Raw genomic sequence first — 15018 nt, forward strand, 5'->3', positions numbered from 1 at the left:
GCACTTCAATTTAAAAATCTGACCTGTTAGACTGCCCTATTCATGAGATAAATACTCCAAAAGCGTACAAGTTTTTTTTTTTTTGTTTTTTTTTAAATGTAGCTCTCAAGACTCAAAAAATTATGTGAGGACCTTAATTACCAAAGTACTTGGCCCCTGCTTTCAAACAAAAAACCTGTGTTTTTATTCAAAGAGGTTTACGAACTATGAGCCTAAAAATCACTGAAACAACACACTAATCTCACTCTCTTTTAACACTCTTGTTCCATAAAAAACAGCCTAAGGTTTAAATGTATTATATTGTTGAGTGATTAGTTGTAAGGATAACTGTGTTGACCCGTTAGTGGTTGCTTCTAGTTTGAGTTGACATTTCCAGTCATGCTTTACTAGCAAGTTCAAACGGGTGTGTGCATGTTTCAGCAGGCCCAGGCCTGTCTCCACAGGCATGGAGGAGGAGGGAAAAATGAAATGTTTCACATACTCACCTCCGTAACATCCATAACTTTGATAGCAGCCAACTGACCCGTTTTAACATGTCTGCCCTGAAAAAAGGGAAAAAAAAAAAGTTAAATATTTTGTATCTGTGTTACAATGCAAGTAATTCACAAACATGTATGAATCGGAAGATGTACTGTTAAACATAAGCATTTTTAAACTATCCCTCTAGCCAAGAATACAAAATGGTTACGAGATGAGGTAAGCACGCTAATAATGTTCTTAAACTTAAACAACTAATGAAACACACATTTCTCCAGACAAAGCCTTACATTATGCTGCACGTGTGACAATTAATAAACATAACATTCTCAAACCCCCTTAATCAAATGCAGAGCTGCAGTAGGCTAGAGCCTATGCTAGCAGCACTGAGTGCAACATAGGAAGCAGCTCCTAAAAGGGTTCCGGTCCTTTGCAAGGTAGACACTCAACCTACATCGGGTCAATCTGGAACTACTATTGAACTTAAACAGCCCATTTTTTGTCAGATATGAGGAGAAAAAAGCAAGAGTACCTGGAGAAAAACCCATGCAGACAATATAAAAAATATAAAAGAATATAGTATACCCTCCTCTACCATGCCAAGCAGTCTCTTAGCTAAGATTACTGACACATTACATGCCATCGAGTTGGTGAGCATGTCAAACTTAATGACTGCACTTGCTGGATTTCGTTGATATTAGGATGTCTGATTAGCCTAACTGCCTCACAGTGTCTCTACAAAGTGCCAACTATCCAAATAATCATGTGCTCACTGCGGTTTTCATGGGTAATTGATGTGCTGCTTGATAGTGTCAATGGATATATGAATGTTTTCTAGTTGTAGTGAGTACAGACTGTTTGATTTTGTTCAGGAGTCACAGACTGGTATTGTATTACTAAGTGTATGGGGATGTCCAATTTGTCCACATGGTGGTGGTATCAGGACCACACTGCAACTGCTCCAACTCTGTAAGATTATGTAAATGAGGTCTACAGTTAAAAATTATTGATAAAACTGCGTACAGACACAGGGGCTAAACTTGTGTGTACAACTTTTAATTATTTTCAAAGTCAAAACAGAAACCCAACTAGATATTGAATAATTCAATGTCAAAAAAATAATAAAGTGCCCAGCCTACCAGCACGCACACACCCACTCTATTCCATTCAGAAATGGCTGAAAAAAAACAAAAAAAGAGGAAAGAAAAAAGGTGCCAGCAATATGACCCTACACATCCCAATTAAAACAACAGAAGAGATTTTTAGTAAATGCAAACCCTTTGTCTAAAGATGATGTAGTGCATGGAAAAGAGAAATTAATATGAGCAGCTAAAAGTTCTAAAAGAAACACATTGTAAAACAAGTTCCACTAGGAATTTACCAGATATTGGTCTTGCCTTTCCAGGATGCTAGCTAAAGAACTCACTGAAATCAATTTCTTACTAGAGGATGAGAGGAAAAAAAAAAGAGTATGATGAAAATCAAGAATTAAAACAGTTGTGAAGGTTGAGAAAAGGACATCCAAATTAAGCAAAAAGAGAGGTGAAAATGGAGGTTCACAAAGTGCACCAGGAAAGCAAGACAAAAATATATGAAAAAAAGAAACCAGGAACTTCTAATAGAGCATAAATTACACAATTCCACTGTGTAAATCCTATGGCCAAGTCTATACTGAACAAACTGCTGATTCAAGTTTTTGGAGCACTTTTTGCTTTGTTTAAAAACTGAACCCCAGTTCAAGGCAAAAGACGAGTACAGATCTGCATCCCTCTTAACTAAAAAAGCAAGAGGATTTTTACCAGAACCTTGGGCATATGTGCATAGAGCTGAGAAACGTTTTCATTGAAAGCTGGTTGTTGAAAGAAAATTTTAAAAAGAGTAAGAAAAGATAAGAGATGACAGAGGGATGTCACATGTTTTGAGGACCAACTTGAGCTGTACATAAAAGAAAAGTATGGTAAGGTGATGAAACTTTAGAGGTTAAGACGATAGAATGAAAGAAACACTGTCTTTCCAAAATGTTTGAGGGGTCTATGAATACTTGAAGCAGACCAGCATGGATATGAGATGGAACATCCACCAGTATTAAGTGCTTTATTATGAAAGACTAGGGTCTGCAAACAGCATTCCTGCACAAAACACAATCACACCTCAACTTTTCTAAATATCTAAAGCATGCATGAAACAACATAAACCTGATTTGTTAGAGCTAGACTTAGTTCAGTACGGAGAGAAAAATATTTGACAGACATTGCAGCAGACCTAGAAATATTTTCAATAGAAAGCCATGAAGGGGCTAAAGAGGAAAGAAAAACAATGAGATAACGGACAGACAATAAAAGCCCAATGATAAAGCTCAAAGTGAAGAAGGTAGAAACCTCCATCAGCCATGGCTAAGGAAGAAAACAGGTGTCTCATTCTCCACAAAAGAAAGATAGGAGAGGAAAAGGGTAGCATTGTACTCACATAGTTCAATCATGGTAATATATTCAGTTACAGCTAATTTAATATCTGAAGAGTTCCTCATATGTGAAAAACCATTTTAAAATAAATAGTAAATCCTCAGAGACATTCCCAAGAAACACAAAGCTTATCAGTTTAAATTTGATTTTATGACATGAATTATTGATAATTATAGGAGAAAACAGTTTTGAATCATGCAAGAGAGCAAGATTCTAGTGTTCTAGAGATTAAGACAATCAGTTCTGTAGGTAAATTCATGACACAAAGAAAAGAATAAAAATTCCTTAGCAAATGGGTTAAGCAGTTGAAACGAATCAACAAGAATGTCAGAAATAAACTTGGCCAGAGCGGAAGAGGTGGGTGGAATTTTACCTAAAAGTGGTCAATAAAAGAGTATGCTTAGATACCTACAATAAGTTTAAAACCAACACGACAGAATGTTTACAGCATTGTCATAAAAGAAAGTGCTTCTATATAGTGTGAGTGCATAAATAGAACCACAAGTCTCCTGTCATACAGGAGAGCTAAACCTTAACAAACCTTCCACCATCATCCCTCCCTGGAGGCAAGAATCTTAAGTTGCAATGATTGTCTAACAAAAATCATGAACACACTTTTAAGGATGGACAGAGCATGAGGCAGCAACAATATAACACTTGCATATTTAGAGGAGTTTCTTGAATAAAAACTACTGTCTGTTTAATGCCATTGCAGTAATACTCAATCTCTTCTTAGTTTCAGACAGATCTTAACATTCCAAGAGAGAGTATTAAGATTAGCTATTCATTATAACATTGAAAACAGCCATAGTAAAGAACAGAATGTCAATGAGAAAAATATTATGAATGCCACAACATACAGCAGCACATTAAACAGCAAAGCAGATCATCAACTATCTCTGAATACCCACCGCTATTACGAGTTTGAGGTCTGAAAAGACTTTTTTAGACTTGAGTCATCTTTGTAAGACTCCTCAGCTGTAGAGGTCACAGATTCAGGAGGAGTTTATGTTCCAAAAGGCATCATTGTAAGCAGGTAGGTTAAAGTACTGTTTAATTTAACTACTGAGATTTTGTTTATGACTGACATCGGGATAAGTGATTTCTCAAATTTGTTGTGTTACAACAATACTTAACTTCTGAACTGCATGGCTTACATATGGCTTTGCTTTTTATCCAGATGTTCTTTATCGACACATTATTTGAATACGTAGGAAGCCCATACGTCTGATTTAATTTTCGTAGGCACAGAATTCAGTTAAGGAGGACCCACCATTTTATGCAGTCCTACCTACAGCCGGACCCTTCTCATTCTATGCAAGGTAGTAAAGTGCCTTTTTCCATAGAAAGCCTTAATAAGCACATTAGTGACATCTACGCCAAAAATGAAGATCTTGAGACTTTAAGAATCAATACTAAATAACTTAAAAGGAAGAAAACCGATACTTTTACCCAGGTCTAATATACACATATACTGTACATTCATATACACATACATACAAACACATACATTGTGGCGGATTGCCACAGGGCTTCACGGGAGTTGGAGTCGGGCATAGCCTAGTTGGGTTTTATGGATGCCGCCGGGAGGTGCTGGTGGGACTGCAGAGCCCTACTTTTGGTGGGATGTCTGTCAATCTGATTTTCAGGTGTGACATCCTTCCCATATTATACACACACTCATATAAAAGTTTGGGAACTCCTCTTAGCCTGCATAATAATTGACTCTACTTTCAACAAAAAAGATAACAGTGGTATATCATTCATTTCCTAGGAACATCTGAAGACTGGGGTGTTTTCCAAACAAAGATTTTTAGTGAAGCAGTATTTAGTTGCATGAAATTAAATCAAATGTGAAAAACTGGCTGTGCAAAAATTTAGTACCCTTATAATTTTGCTGATTTGAATGCATGTAACTGCTCAATACTGATTACTTGCAACACCAAATTGGTTGGATTAGCTCATTAAGCCTTGAACTTCATATACAGGTGTGTCCAATCATGAGAAAAGGTATTTTAGGTGGTCAATTGCAAGTTGTGCTTCCCTTTGACTCTCCTCTGAAGAGTGAGATATGGGATCCTCAAAGCAATTTTCAAAAGATCTAAAAACAAAGATTGTTCAGTATCATGGTTTAGGGGAAGGGTACAAAAAGCTATCTCAGAGGTTTAAACTGTCAGTTTCAACTGTAAGGAATGTAATCAGGAAATGGAAGGACACAGGTACAGTTGCTGTTAAACCCAGGTCTGGCAGGCCAAGAAAAATACAGGAACGGCATATGCGCAGGATTGTGACAATGGTTACAGACAACCCACAGACCACTTCTAAAGACCTGCAAGAACATCTTGCTCCAGATGGTGTATCTGTACATCGTTCTACAATTCAGCACAATCTGCAGTGGAAGAAGAACACCACATTCCAAGGAAAACACCTGCAACCTACTGTCAAATTTGGTGGAGGCTCCATCATGCTGTGGGGCTGTGTGGCTAGTTCAGGGACTCGGGACCTTGTTAAAGTCGAGGGTCGGATGAATTCAACCCAATAACAACAAATTCTTCAGGATAATGTTTAAGCATCATTCACAAAGTTGAAGTTATGCAGGGGTTGGATATTCCAACAAGACAATGACCCAAAACACAGTTCGAAATCTACAAAGGCATTCATGCAGAGGGAGAAGTACAATGTTCTGGAATGGTCGTCACACTCAACTGACTTGAATATCATCGAAAAATCTATGGAATGATTTGAAGCAGGCTGTCCATGCTCGGCAGCCATCAAATTTAACTGAAATGGAGAGATTTTCTATGGAAGAATGGTCAGAAATACCTCCATCCAGAATCCAGTCACTCATCAAAGGCTATAGGGGGCGTCTAGAGGCTGTTATATTTGCAAAAGGAGGCTCAACTAAGTATTGATGTAATATTTCTGTTGGGGTGCCCAAATTTATGCACCAGTCTAATTTTGTTATGTTGCATATTTTCTATTAATCCAATTAACTTATGTCACTGCTGAAATACTATTGTTTCCATAAGGCATTTCATATATTAAAAGGAAGTTGCTACTTTGAAAGCTCAGCCAATGATAAACAAAAATCCAAAGAATTAAGAGGGGTTCCCAAACTTTTTCATATGACTGTATGTGTGTATATATTTATTTAAATATAAATAAAACGATCACCTTTATCAATTAGTTGCTTACGTCATTAGGCTGAGTAGGTTGTACCATGCAATTACGTCATTACATTGTTAACTCATTTGAAAAAAGGCAGATGGTAAGCAAGTGGCAGAAAAGGCAGTGCAACCTAAGACTTCTAGAGTTTTTAAGCACTTTACTCTGAATGCAAGGGGGAAAAAAAAGGTTGTCAGTTGCAAAATGTGTAGGTCTGGCCTCATATGGCATGAGAGCACGACCTAGATGCACAAACATCTGAACAGAAAACCTAAGGAGGAACACTTGCCATCATCCCAATAAGTTGAATGTTACTTCAGCGTTATGTGATACCGATATATAAACACAATGTTTGCTAGGCTAGGCATAATGACACAACTTCTGGTTTGAAGTGAAGAATAATTAGAGTTATAGTACAGCCCCTATAACGTGAACACTAGCAAATACAACAAAGTTTAATGATAGGTAAAAAAAAAAAAAAAAAGTTTTATTAGTTACTACTAGCTAATAAATGTAAATTTTCACTTGCCATATTTTTTTTTTTTTGCTGCGGTCACTCTGCTAAATTAGGGTGCTACATTACACACATTCACATGTAACATAAGCGTGTGTGTATTTATAAAAATAATTGCAAAGAATTTTTTTTTTAGGTCTCACATGCAAAAGAAATCAAAAACTCCACATGAGTGCGGCAGTGAATCTCACAGCACATCAACCATGACTGAAAGGTATACTGCTCATTCGAGCCAAAAGATAAGAGTGGGGTGGAAAAGCGAATGTTCCAGACTAGTTGGTTATCAGATTTCCACTAATTTTTAATATAGTCTGGTGGAACACACAATTTTGTGCATGTACTGCTGTAGCAAGCATAGTTTAGTCAGTAAAACAGATTTTGTGGCAGGATTACACAATTTCAAACATGAAAATCTAACAGCACACTTCTGAAAGCAAATGACATGTGCTCGGGCTGTGACCATGTGTTGGCCACACAAAAATGCTCCAAAGAATCTTCAGGGGTAAAAGGTTTCCAGATAACACCACACATAAAAAAAAGGACTATGATAATGCAAAAAGGGATATCATATAGCAAAGGGAGAACAGAGTTTCACACAATTGAAACTACTTGTTTTGCTACAAAAGAGAAAATAGTCTGGACATTTCCCAAATATGTGATGATGATGTTTGTTATGCTGAATTAACTTCACACATTATTGTAGACTTGTGAAAAGGGAAAAAAACACTACTAAAGTCATGATGTGCAACTGGTTCTTCTGTGATGGAGTATTGTAGTGATCAGATACTTTATTGTAAGGTGACCTTGAGTGATAAGAAAGGAGCCTATTAAATAAAATGTATTATTATTATTATTATTATTATTATCATTACTTGTTTCTCCTTCACAGAAACTAGGGGAAAAAACTAATAACTTAAATTACATGTTTCATTTTGAAGTGTATAGTTAGTGTGATTCTGAGTGCATTAACTAAACTCGTAATTTGGCTAATTCATTAAAAACTGTTGGTTTTAAAGAATATGTGTGTGTGTGTGCTCATTGCACAACCATAGCCAGAAGTGTTTTATTTCTATTTATTACGGTTTATTTTTAATGTATTATTAAATAAATGTACAAAAATCTATATTTTGTTTCAAATATCGGCAAACAGTTCATTTAAAAATACACTTCTGAAAACTTAATACAAATCTGTTTATTTGGTTAAAAAAAATGAATTGCAAACAAATTTTTTTAACAATCCATAAATACAAATACAATAATAAATAAGTAATAATGAAAAAAGACATTCATGTTACGATTATTACAGTAGCTTTATTAACTCAGTAGCGTTAAGAAGGTGAAGATAAATACAAACAAATAATAAAATAATAAATAAATACAAAAATAAACTGTTTCATGTAAACCTACTTTTGACCACCCCTAAATAGAAGTATAAATTCATACACACATAAATGCTGGATAAGGTACACTTTATTCAGATAGGTATGACTGATTTACTCAATGCAGGGTAAAACAACTTTTTAGTTTACACCCACGGTGATAACGTCCCATACAGAAAATGCCAAGAAGTAACTGACCACCATGCAAATATTCATCACTCTGTCACTAAGGGATTCTACATACTCTGAAATAGAGATACCAAATCAACAAAATAGCCATGTTGCCACTCCTACAGGAATTAAAAGGTTGCAAACAAAAAAACACCCCACTGGTAGAGCACAAACCCTTCTTTTTTAAATGCAATGTTTAAAAAAAATATAATTTCCTTTTATGAAAAATAAAATGCTGATACCACTAAGCACACTACCACCAGCTTACTGACCTGCGTGTAAGCAGAATAAGCAGCCCACCTGCAAGTAACACCATCAATGCTTAAAATGGTTAAAGCTGCATGTGCTCACCGACACCACCACCAGCTATAAATTAATCTAAACACTGCTTTGTGTACTCACCATACCGTATCATGAATCCAAGAAACTCCTGACACTTTTCTCCTAGTCTGAATACCCATACTAGAAACGCCAGTTTGTTAATCTCACTAAGGTACATTTTTTTCTCTCCTTTCTTTGCTTGTTGCTTGACTATAACCTCACTGCAACTTCCTTGCCTGTGTTATTAAATACTAACTGCAAGTGAGGGGGTACTTACTGGATTAATAAATCCTGAACTGACTGCGCGTGTCATTAGAGCATGCAAAATCTGGATGACCAGTGAGGATCGCTTTTTAAGACCACTTTACCAGGGTCAGTCAGCGGTCATTTTGTTGTTGCACTTAATTTGATTCAGTTGTGCAAATCTAAATTTATAGAACCATCCTGCAATAAACGTGTCTCTCTCTCTCTCTCTCTCTCTCTCTCTCTCTCTCTCTCTCTCCAATTTGCATGAATACATGAGATTAAAAATATTTCTCGGCTACCATTACAAAGTATATGGAGGTATGTAACGTATTAAAATATATTTATTTGAAGAAATACTCCACCAAAAAATGATAAGGCGTTCAAAATATAAAGGGAAAGCTCCAACCATAGTTGTTAAATCCTAAAACGGTTAGTAAACTATACTGGGAATTTCTGGACTGACACAAAGGTATAAACAGCAAAATAACAGAAAATCCAATTAAACTACAACTTCAATCAAATGCAGAAATACATTAGCACAAAAACCTGTTCTTGCAATGACTCTACAAAAGCTAAATCACCCCTGCCTAAGTGAAATCAGTGAGGGGGGAAAAAAAAACATTTACAGCATTGCAACAATTATGTTTTTTAAATACCTTTAAAACAGGTTTAAATATTTTCATGAAAACTATGGTTGTAGTTCATTTGTTAAAATGGCAAATTTAAAAAATTTGTGTTACTGCAGTTTTAATAAAGATGTAATTCTTAAACAAAAACTAGTTTCTTCATTATACTCCATTATACAAGACACATCTCCTTTTCAAATATTTCTGATAAAAATCTAGCATTCTTTAAAAGCACTCATACTGGAACTATTACCCGATACTGTTAACAAAGTGGATCAAACTGATAAATGAGATCTAGTTTTTGCTTAGTTAACAAAACGGCAGCATTCCCCCAAATGTGGCCCCAGATGTGGGATTTAAGAAAATTTACTCCAATGTGGGAGAACAAAAAGTACAGCCAGAGAAGGGAAACTCAGATCTGTACTTGAGAGATGGACAAGTGCATATATCACCACACCAGGCATTCATTTATATTTGTTATGCACAGCCCAGAGCCAGATTGGAGAGCAATCTCTCCACTTGTTTAAGTTCATATTAAACATATCCATTTTGATATATCCGGGTTACCTGGCAATACTTTGAATTGGATATAACTCTACACTATTATATAACAAAATTGAAAATGAGACAAGACACCCAACAAAAAAAAAAATGGAACCTCATGAAAAGACGCACTGTATCTGTACAATATGCATTAGGCCCATCAAAATTACTGCATTAATTTTGAATACAATCATAGCCACAAATAATGGCACCTCTGCACCTTTTACAAAATTCACCACTTCTCAGAGAAAACTGTTGCAATTACAAATGTTTTTATATTCATGCTTGTTTCATTTGTTTGCCTTGGAACAAAATAAAAAAGCAGATAAAAAAAGTTGTATCTGATATTTCACTTAGACTCCTGCCATGGGACTGAACAAAATTAGTACCTTTTCAAAACTGTAAGAAATAATTGGATTTTAACCATGTGATGCTCCTTTAATTTGAATCATCTTTGGCAAGTAACCAGTGCTGGCAATATAGAAACCATATTTTCAACCCGTTTAAATGGAGAAAAGTAGATTCAATCTTTGTGTCTGTGTGTACCACACTGAGAATGGATAATAAAAAGAACAACATTGTACTGTCCAAGAATGTAAGAGACAAATTTGTGGAAAAGCATGGATAACTTCAAGGCTACAAGTCCACATCCAGAAATCTTAATGTTCCTGTGTCCACTGTGCGCAACAACATTAAGATGTTTACAGCCCATGGCACTGTAGCTAAACTCTAAATGGAAGAAAAAAAAACTGATTAAAGATTGCAATAAAGGATTGTTTGAACTCTCATTCAACGTGCAAATAAATTCAAGTTGACCTGCAGGGTCCAACAGTGTTATCTCACAGTATCTGTTGCCATCTGAATGAAATGGCAGACTATGGTAGGAAACTCACTGCTAATACCACTACTAACATAGAGACATAAAAAAGCCAGACTGGAGTTTGCCAAAACATACCTGAAAAAGTCTACATCCTTTAGGAAGATGTTCAGTGGACAGAGGAGACCAAAACAGAGCTTTTTGGTAAAGCATAGCATTATGTAGTTTATAGAAAATGAAAAAAGGACTTCAAAGAAAAGAACACAGTCAGTTCAGTCAAACATGGTGGAGGTTCACAAACATTTTACAGTTGCTTTGCTGCTTCTGGAACTGGATTGTCTTGGCTGTGTGCATGGCAGCATTAAATCTTAAGTCTACCAAAGCAGTCTGGAGCACAATGTAGGGCTCAGTGTTAGAAATCATGGACCTTTCAGCAGTTTTCTGGGTGCTTTTTAACATAAAGCATGGGAGAGTTCTAAGGTGGCCAGCAATGAGGCCATTGATTTCAGTTATTGCTTCCAAAAGATGTGTTACCAAATATTAAGTTCAGAGTGCAATAATTTTGCGTAGTCCATTTCTGGAGATCTGTGTGGAATTACATCAGATTTGGCTTTTTTCACCACTACTTTATTGTCCCAATTCAAACAACGGAAACAAACATATCTCCCTATTATAAAAAAAAAAAACTTTGGAGGCAAGCAAAGGGCACAACATGTGGCACGGCAGCAGCAGCTGATCGAGCAAAGAGGAGGTAAAAAAAAAAAGGAATTTGATTTCCATTGTATCCCTGTTTAAGACGGGTTTCAGAGGAGCGGCCACGTCTCCTTGGGGTGCATTCAGCCCCCCTCTTTACAACTGCATGTATCGCTGGTTGGGGGTTGGCGAGCAAAGTGAGCAGGAGGCAAAGCCCCCTAGTGAATACTAAAGCATTTGTAACTGCAACACATTTTCCAAAAGAAGTGCAGATGTGCCAACATTTTTGCCCATGACTACATACACTGAAGTGCATTATCAATTTTCAAAATTAAGTAGAAGTTAATATATCTCTCTACTCAAAAGAAATTACCCCATACACAGCTAAGTATCTTTCAGGTTAAAATCTCGTTTGCAAATCAGTTCCAGAATTGCCAATCCAAGTTTTTGGCTGGACAGCCTTAAATGAAAGAGACAGCCATGTCTCCAATTAGAAAAACCTGCTTTTTCCTCATCAGGTGTAAGCAACTTTGAAGCTTCTCCCATTCAGCTAGAAGTGCCCGATAACACATAGCCCACAACTCTTTAAACTCCTCTTTAAGGCAAATTTATTAAAGCAAAGGTAGTTTCAGATGTTTGTACAAATTGACAAAGTCAAATAGAAAGTAGAAAAGTACACTCTATAGTGTCTGCCTTATTCTACCTGTCGCATAACGAAGATGTAGAAAAATTTTAAACAGAAGAAACACTAATAAAAATCACTCATAAGCAATCACACACTAGTTAATTCCAAAAGACACAGAACAACATTTTAAAGCAGAACAGAAGCAGCTTGATATACCAGCTAGTCCCAAAGTTTAATGAATTCTGGAACTCTGATAAAATTGAAGGAGGTGGATGTCTGTTAGGATCAATATGCCCAGAGGGGACTGGGCGGTCTCATGGTCTGGAATCCCTACAGATTTTATTTTTTTCTCCAGTTTCTGGAGTTTTTTTTTTTTGTTTTTTCTGTCCCCCCTGGCCATTGGACCTTACTCTTATTCTATGTTAATTAATGTGGACTTATTTTGTTTTCTTATTGTGTCTTTTATTTTTCTATTCTTTATTATGTAAAGCACTTTGAGCTACTGTTTGTATGAAAATGTGCTATATAAATAAATGTTGTTGTGGTTGTAATAGACGTTAGAGTTATAGACGGCAAGGACAGTGAACATATAGAAAGAGTGCACTTGCTTTTTAAATTTCTGAACGAGCTGAAGCATTCACAAGTACCCTGAACATGAAAGAATAAAAAGTTTTAGGGGATTAGACTATGAAGACATAGTGTTGGCCTCTGTCCTACTCAGACAGAAACATAGTGGTGATTCAAAAGTAAATGGGTGGGGGTGCATAGCAGGATGTTCCATGCCATGGTTAACAAGTAAAGTGCATCAGTACTGGAAATTAAACACTGTTCATGCAAATAATTTAAGAAATGAATGCTTGTGTAACAATAACCTTGTTAATATTACATAACTCAAATGGAAATGCAGATTTAGTGCTCAGTACTTTTAGCACACATTTGAATATGGTTAAACAAATTATGTATGACGCATCTGACTCTCAATCAGAGCTTCAAATGAAAGCCAAATGATTTTTGGCTATCAATCAAAGATACAAATGAATCGGCAAAGTTTGATTTTTTTTTTTTTTTTAAATCATACAGCACAACACCTAGGTGAAACTCCATGGGATAATCAATATCAGTTTCAGAACAATATATTGACAGGGGCAGATGCAGGAATTCTCATCTTTTAAAAGCGACAATCAGCAGCTATTTACCTTTTTAGTATATAAACAGACTGCAAAAAATAGCTACTGCTGCAGGATGGAACTTGTGACAGCATTGATAGAGTTGCTGCTTAATGATATACTGATTATTAAATATAATTCAAAATTGATTTAAAATTGCTATGAATTACCACATCATATTATGGGCTTCAGTAAATATCCACAAACTATAAGCAGTGAAAGTTACCAAGTACTTTTACTCACTGTGGCCCCGGCCGGGACGCCCAGGAGGACGTGAGGAGGGCTTGTGCCTCCTCCAGACCGCGGCGTCCGTCCTGGTTCTATTGGGAGCCACGGGTCGAGGGCATGGAAGCCCTACCCTGTAGGGGCCCGTGGTTACCGCCAGGCGGCGCCCCGATGCCGGTTCATCCCGTGTGGCCCTCGGCGGGTGGAGCCCGGCCGGACGCTTAGAGGACCGGAGGAGGCGTGTGCCTCCTCCAGACCGAGTGGGGCGTCCGTCCTGGTTAGACAGGGGGCCTCGGGTACAGGGCTTTGAAGCCCAGCCCTGTAGGGACCCGTGGCCACCGCCAGGCGGCGCCCCGGTGCCTAATTATCCCGGGAGCCCGGCACTTCCGCCACACCAGGAAGTGCCGGGGGGAAGACTTTGTGTGGCACCCGGAGAGCTGCCAGGAAGACAGCCGACACTTCCGCCACGCTTGGCCGTGGCTAAGGACGGAACACCTGGGGCTCATCCGGGAGCCTTATTTAAGGAGCCGCCTCCCTCCAGTCATTGGTGGAAGTCGGGAGGAAGCGGACTGAGCTGGAGAGCGAGGACAGGAGGCGGCCAGGAAGCAAGGCACAGAACTGTGGGCCCTGGACTTTGGGGAAATCAGTGCAGAGGCACTGGGGTTGCGTGAGTGCACTAAACTTGTACATAGTGTAAATAAAGTGTGTTGGGTGCAAAATATGATGTCCGTCTGTCTGTGCCGGGGCCAGCGTTCACATCACTCAGAAACACTCTCCTCAGTAGTTGTTTTATTTTCATATCCTCAGCAACAGCGACTTGTCAGGCATTTTAAAATTCCGTAATTGGTTTTTGGTGCTTCAGTGGATTAGTTATATCAAAAAAATGCATCTTTTGATTTTCTTTGTTTCTTTTATCGTGCAGTACATGACATGCCAAAGATGCCAAAGATAATATATAATGCAGAGTGCTGATCAGCATTGGGAATTTAATATCAACATTCGGGTGGCCTTGGCTCTTTGAAAAATTTAAGGCATACTCCAGTCATGGCAGACCCGCCAGTGCATGAAAATCCAACAATTTTTTTTTTTGGCTTGACTCTAACAAACTCTTGAGACTGCACCAAGACTAAACAACATATGATTAGAGCATGTATTCACCAGCACTGCCTACAAAAAAATATGATCCGAGTAATACAAAAACAAACAAAAAAAAATAAATTTAAAAAAAGCATAAACTTTCTGGATTACACATGTGCCACTGCTACATGTTTTTAAATCCCCCACTCATAAGTTTATCTAATAATGGTTCGACACAGATGAGTATTCAAATCAGATCATTTCACAGCATATCGACAGCTCTGCCGCTATGTCAGGCACTCGGTACAGAGCCTCATAACATAACCATTGATGAAACAGAGTTGGACAGACAGGAAATTCAAATAATGGTGATGACTTTTAAGGGAACTGTATACTTTTTATAAGGCACAGCATGTGTGGGTGTGTATACACTCATATATACATAAACACACATATACATATACATACATACAGTATATGTATACATATACACACACATACATACATCCAT

The 15018-nt window shown here is 37.4% G+C and overlaps 1 protein-coding gene across 11 annotated transcripts in view; it reads right to left on the bottom strand.

Annotated features, from left to right (window-relative positions):
* Positions 1-15018, bottom strand: part of LOC120523032 (mitogen-activated protein kinase kinase kinase kinase 4) — a 222068-nt gene that overhangs the window by 144746 nt on the left and 62304 nt on the right. For 10 of the 11 annotated variants that reach the window (XM_039743964.1, XM_039743970.1, XM_039743965.1 and 7 more), the window contains exon 3: positions 486-542. In XM_039743964.1, coding sequence (XP_039599898.1) covers positions 486-542 — 57 coding nt within the window. Of the gene's footprint in view, positions 1-485; positions 543-8570; positions 8626-15018 lie in introns of those variants that run through there. The other variant, XM_039743963.1, reaches the window with a different exon arrangement.

This window comes from Polypterus senegalus, chromosome 2 (assembly GCF_016835505.1).
Source record: "Polypterus senegalus isolate Bchr_013 chromosome 2, ASM1683550v1, whole genome shotgun sequence".
In the NCBI taxonomy this organism is placed as follows: Eukaryota; Metazoa; Chordata; class Cladistia; order Polypteriformes; family Polypteridae; genus Polypterus; species Polypterus senegalus.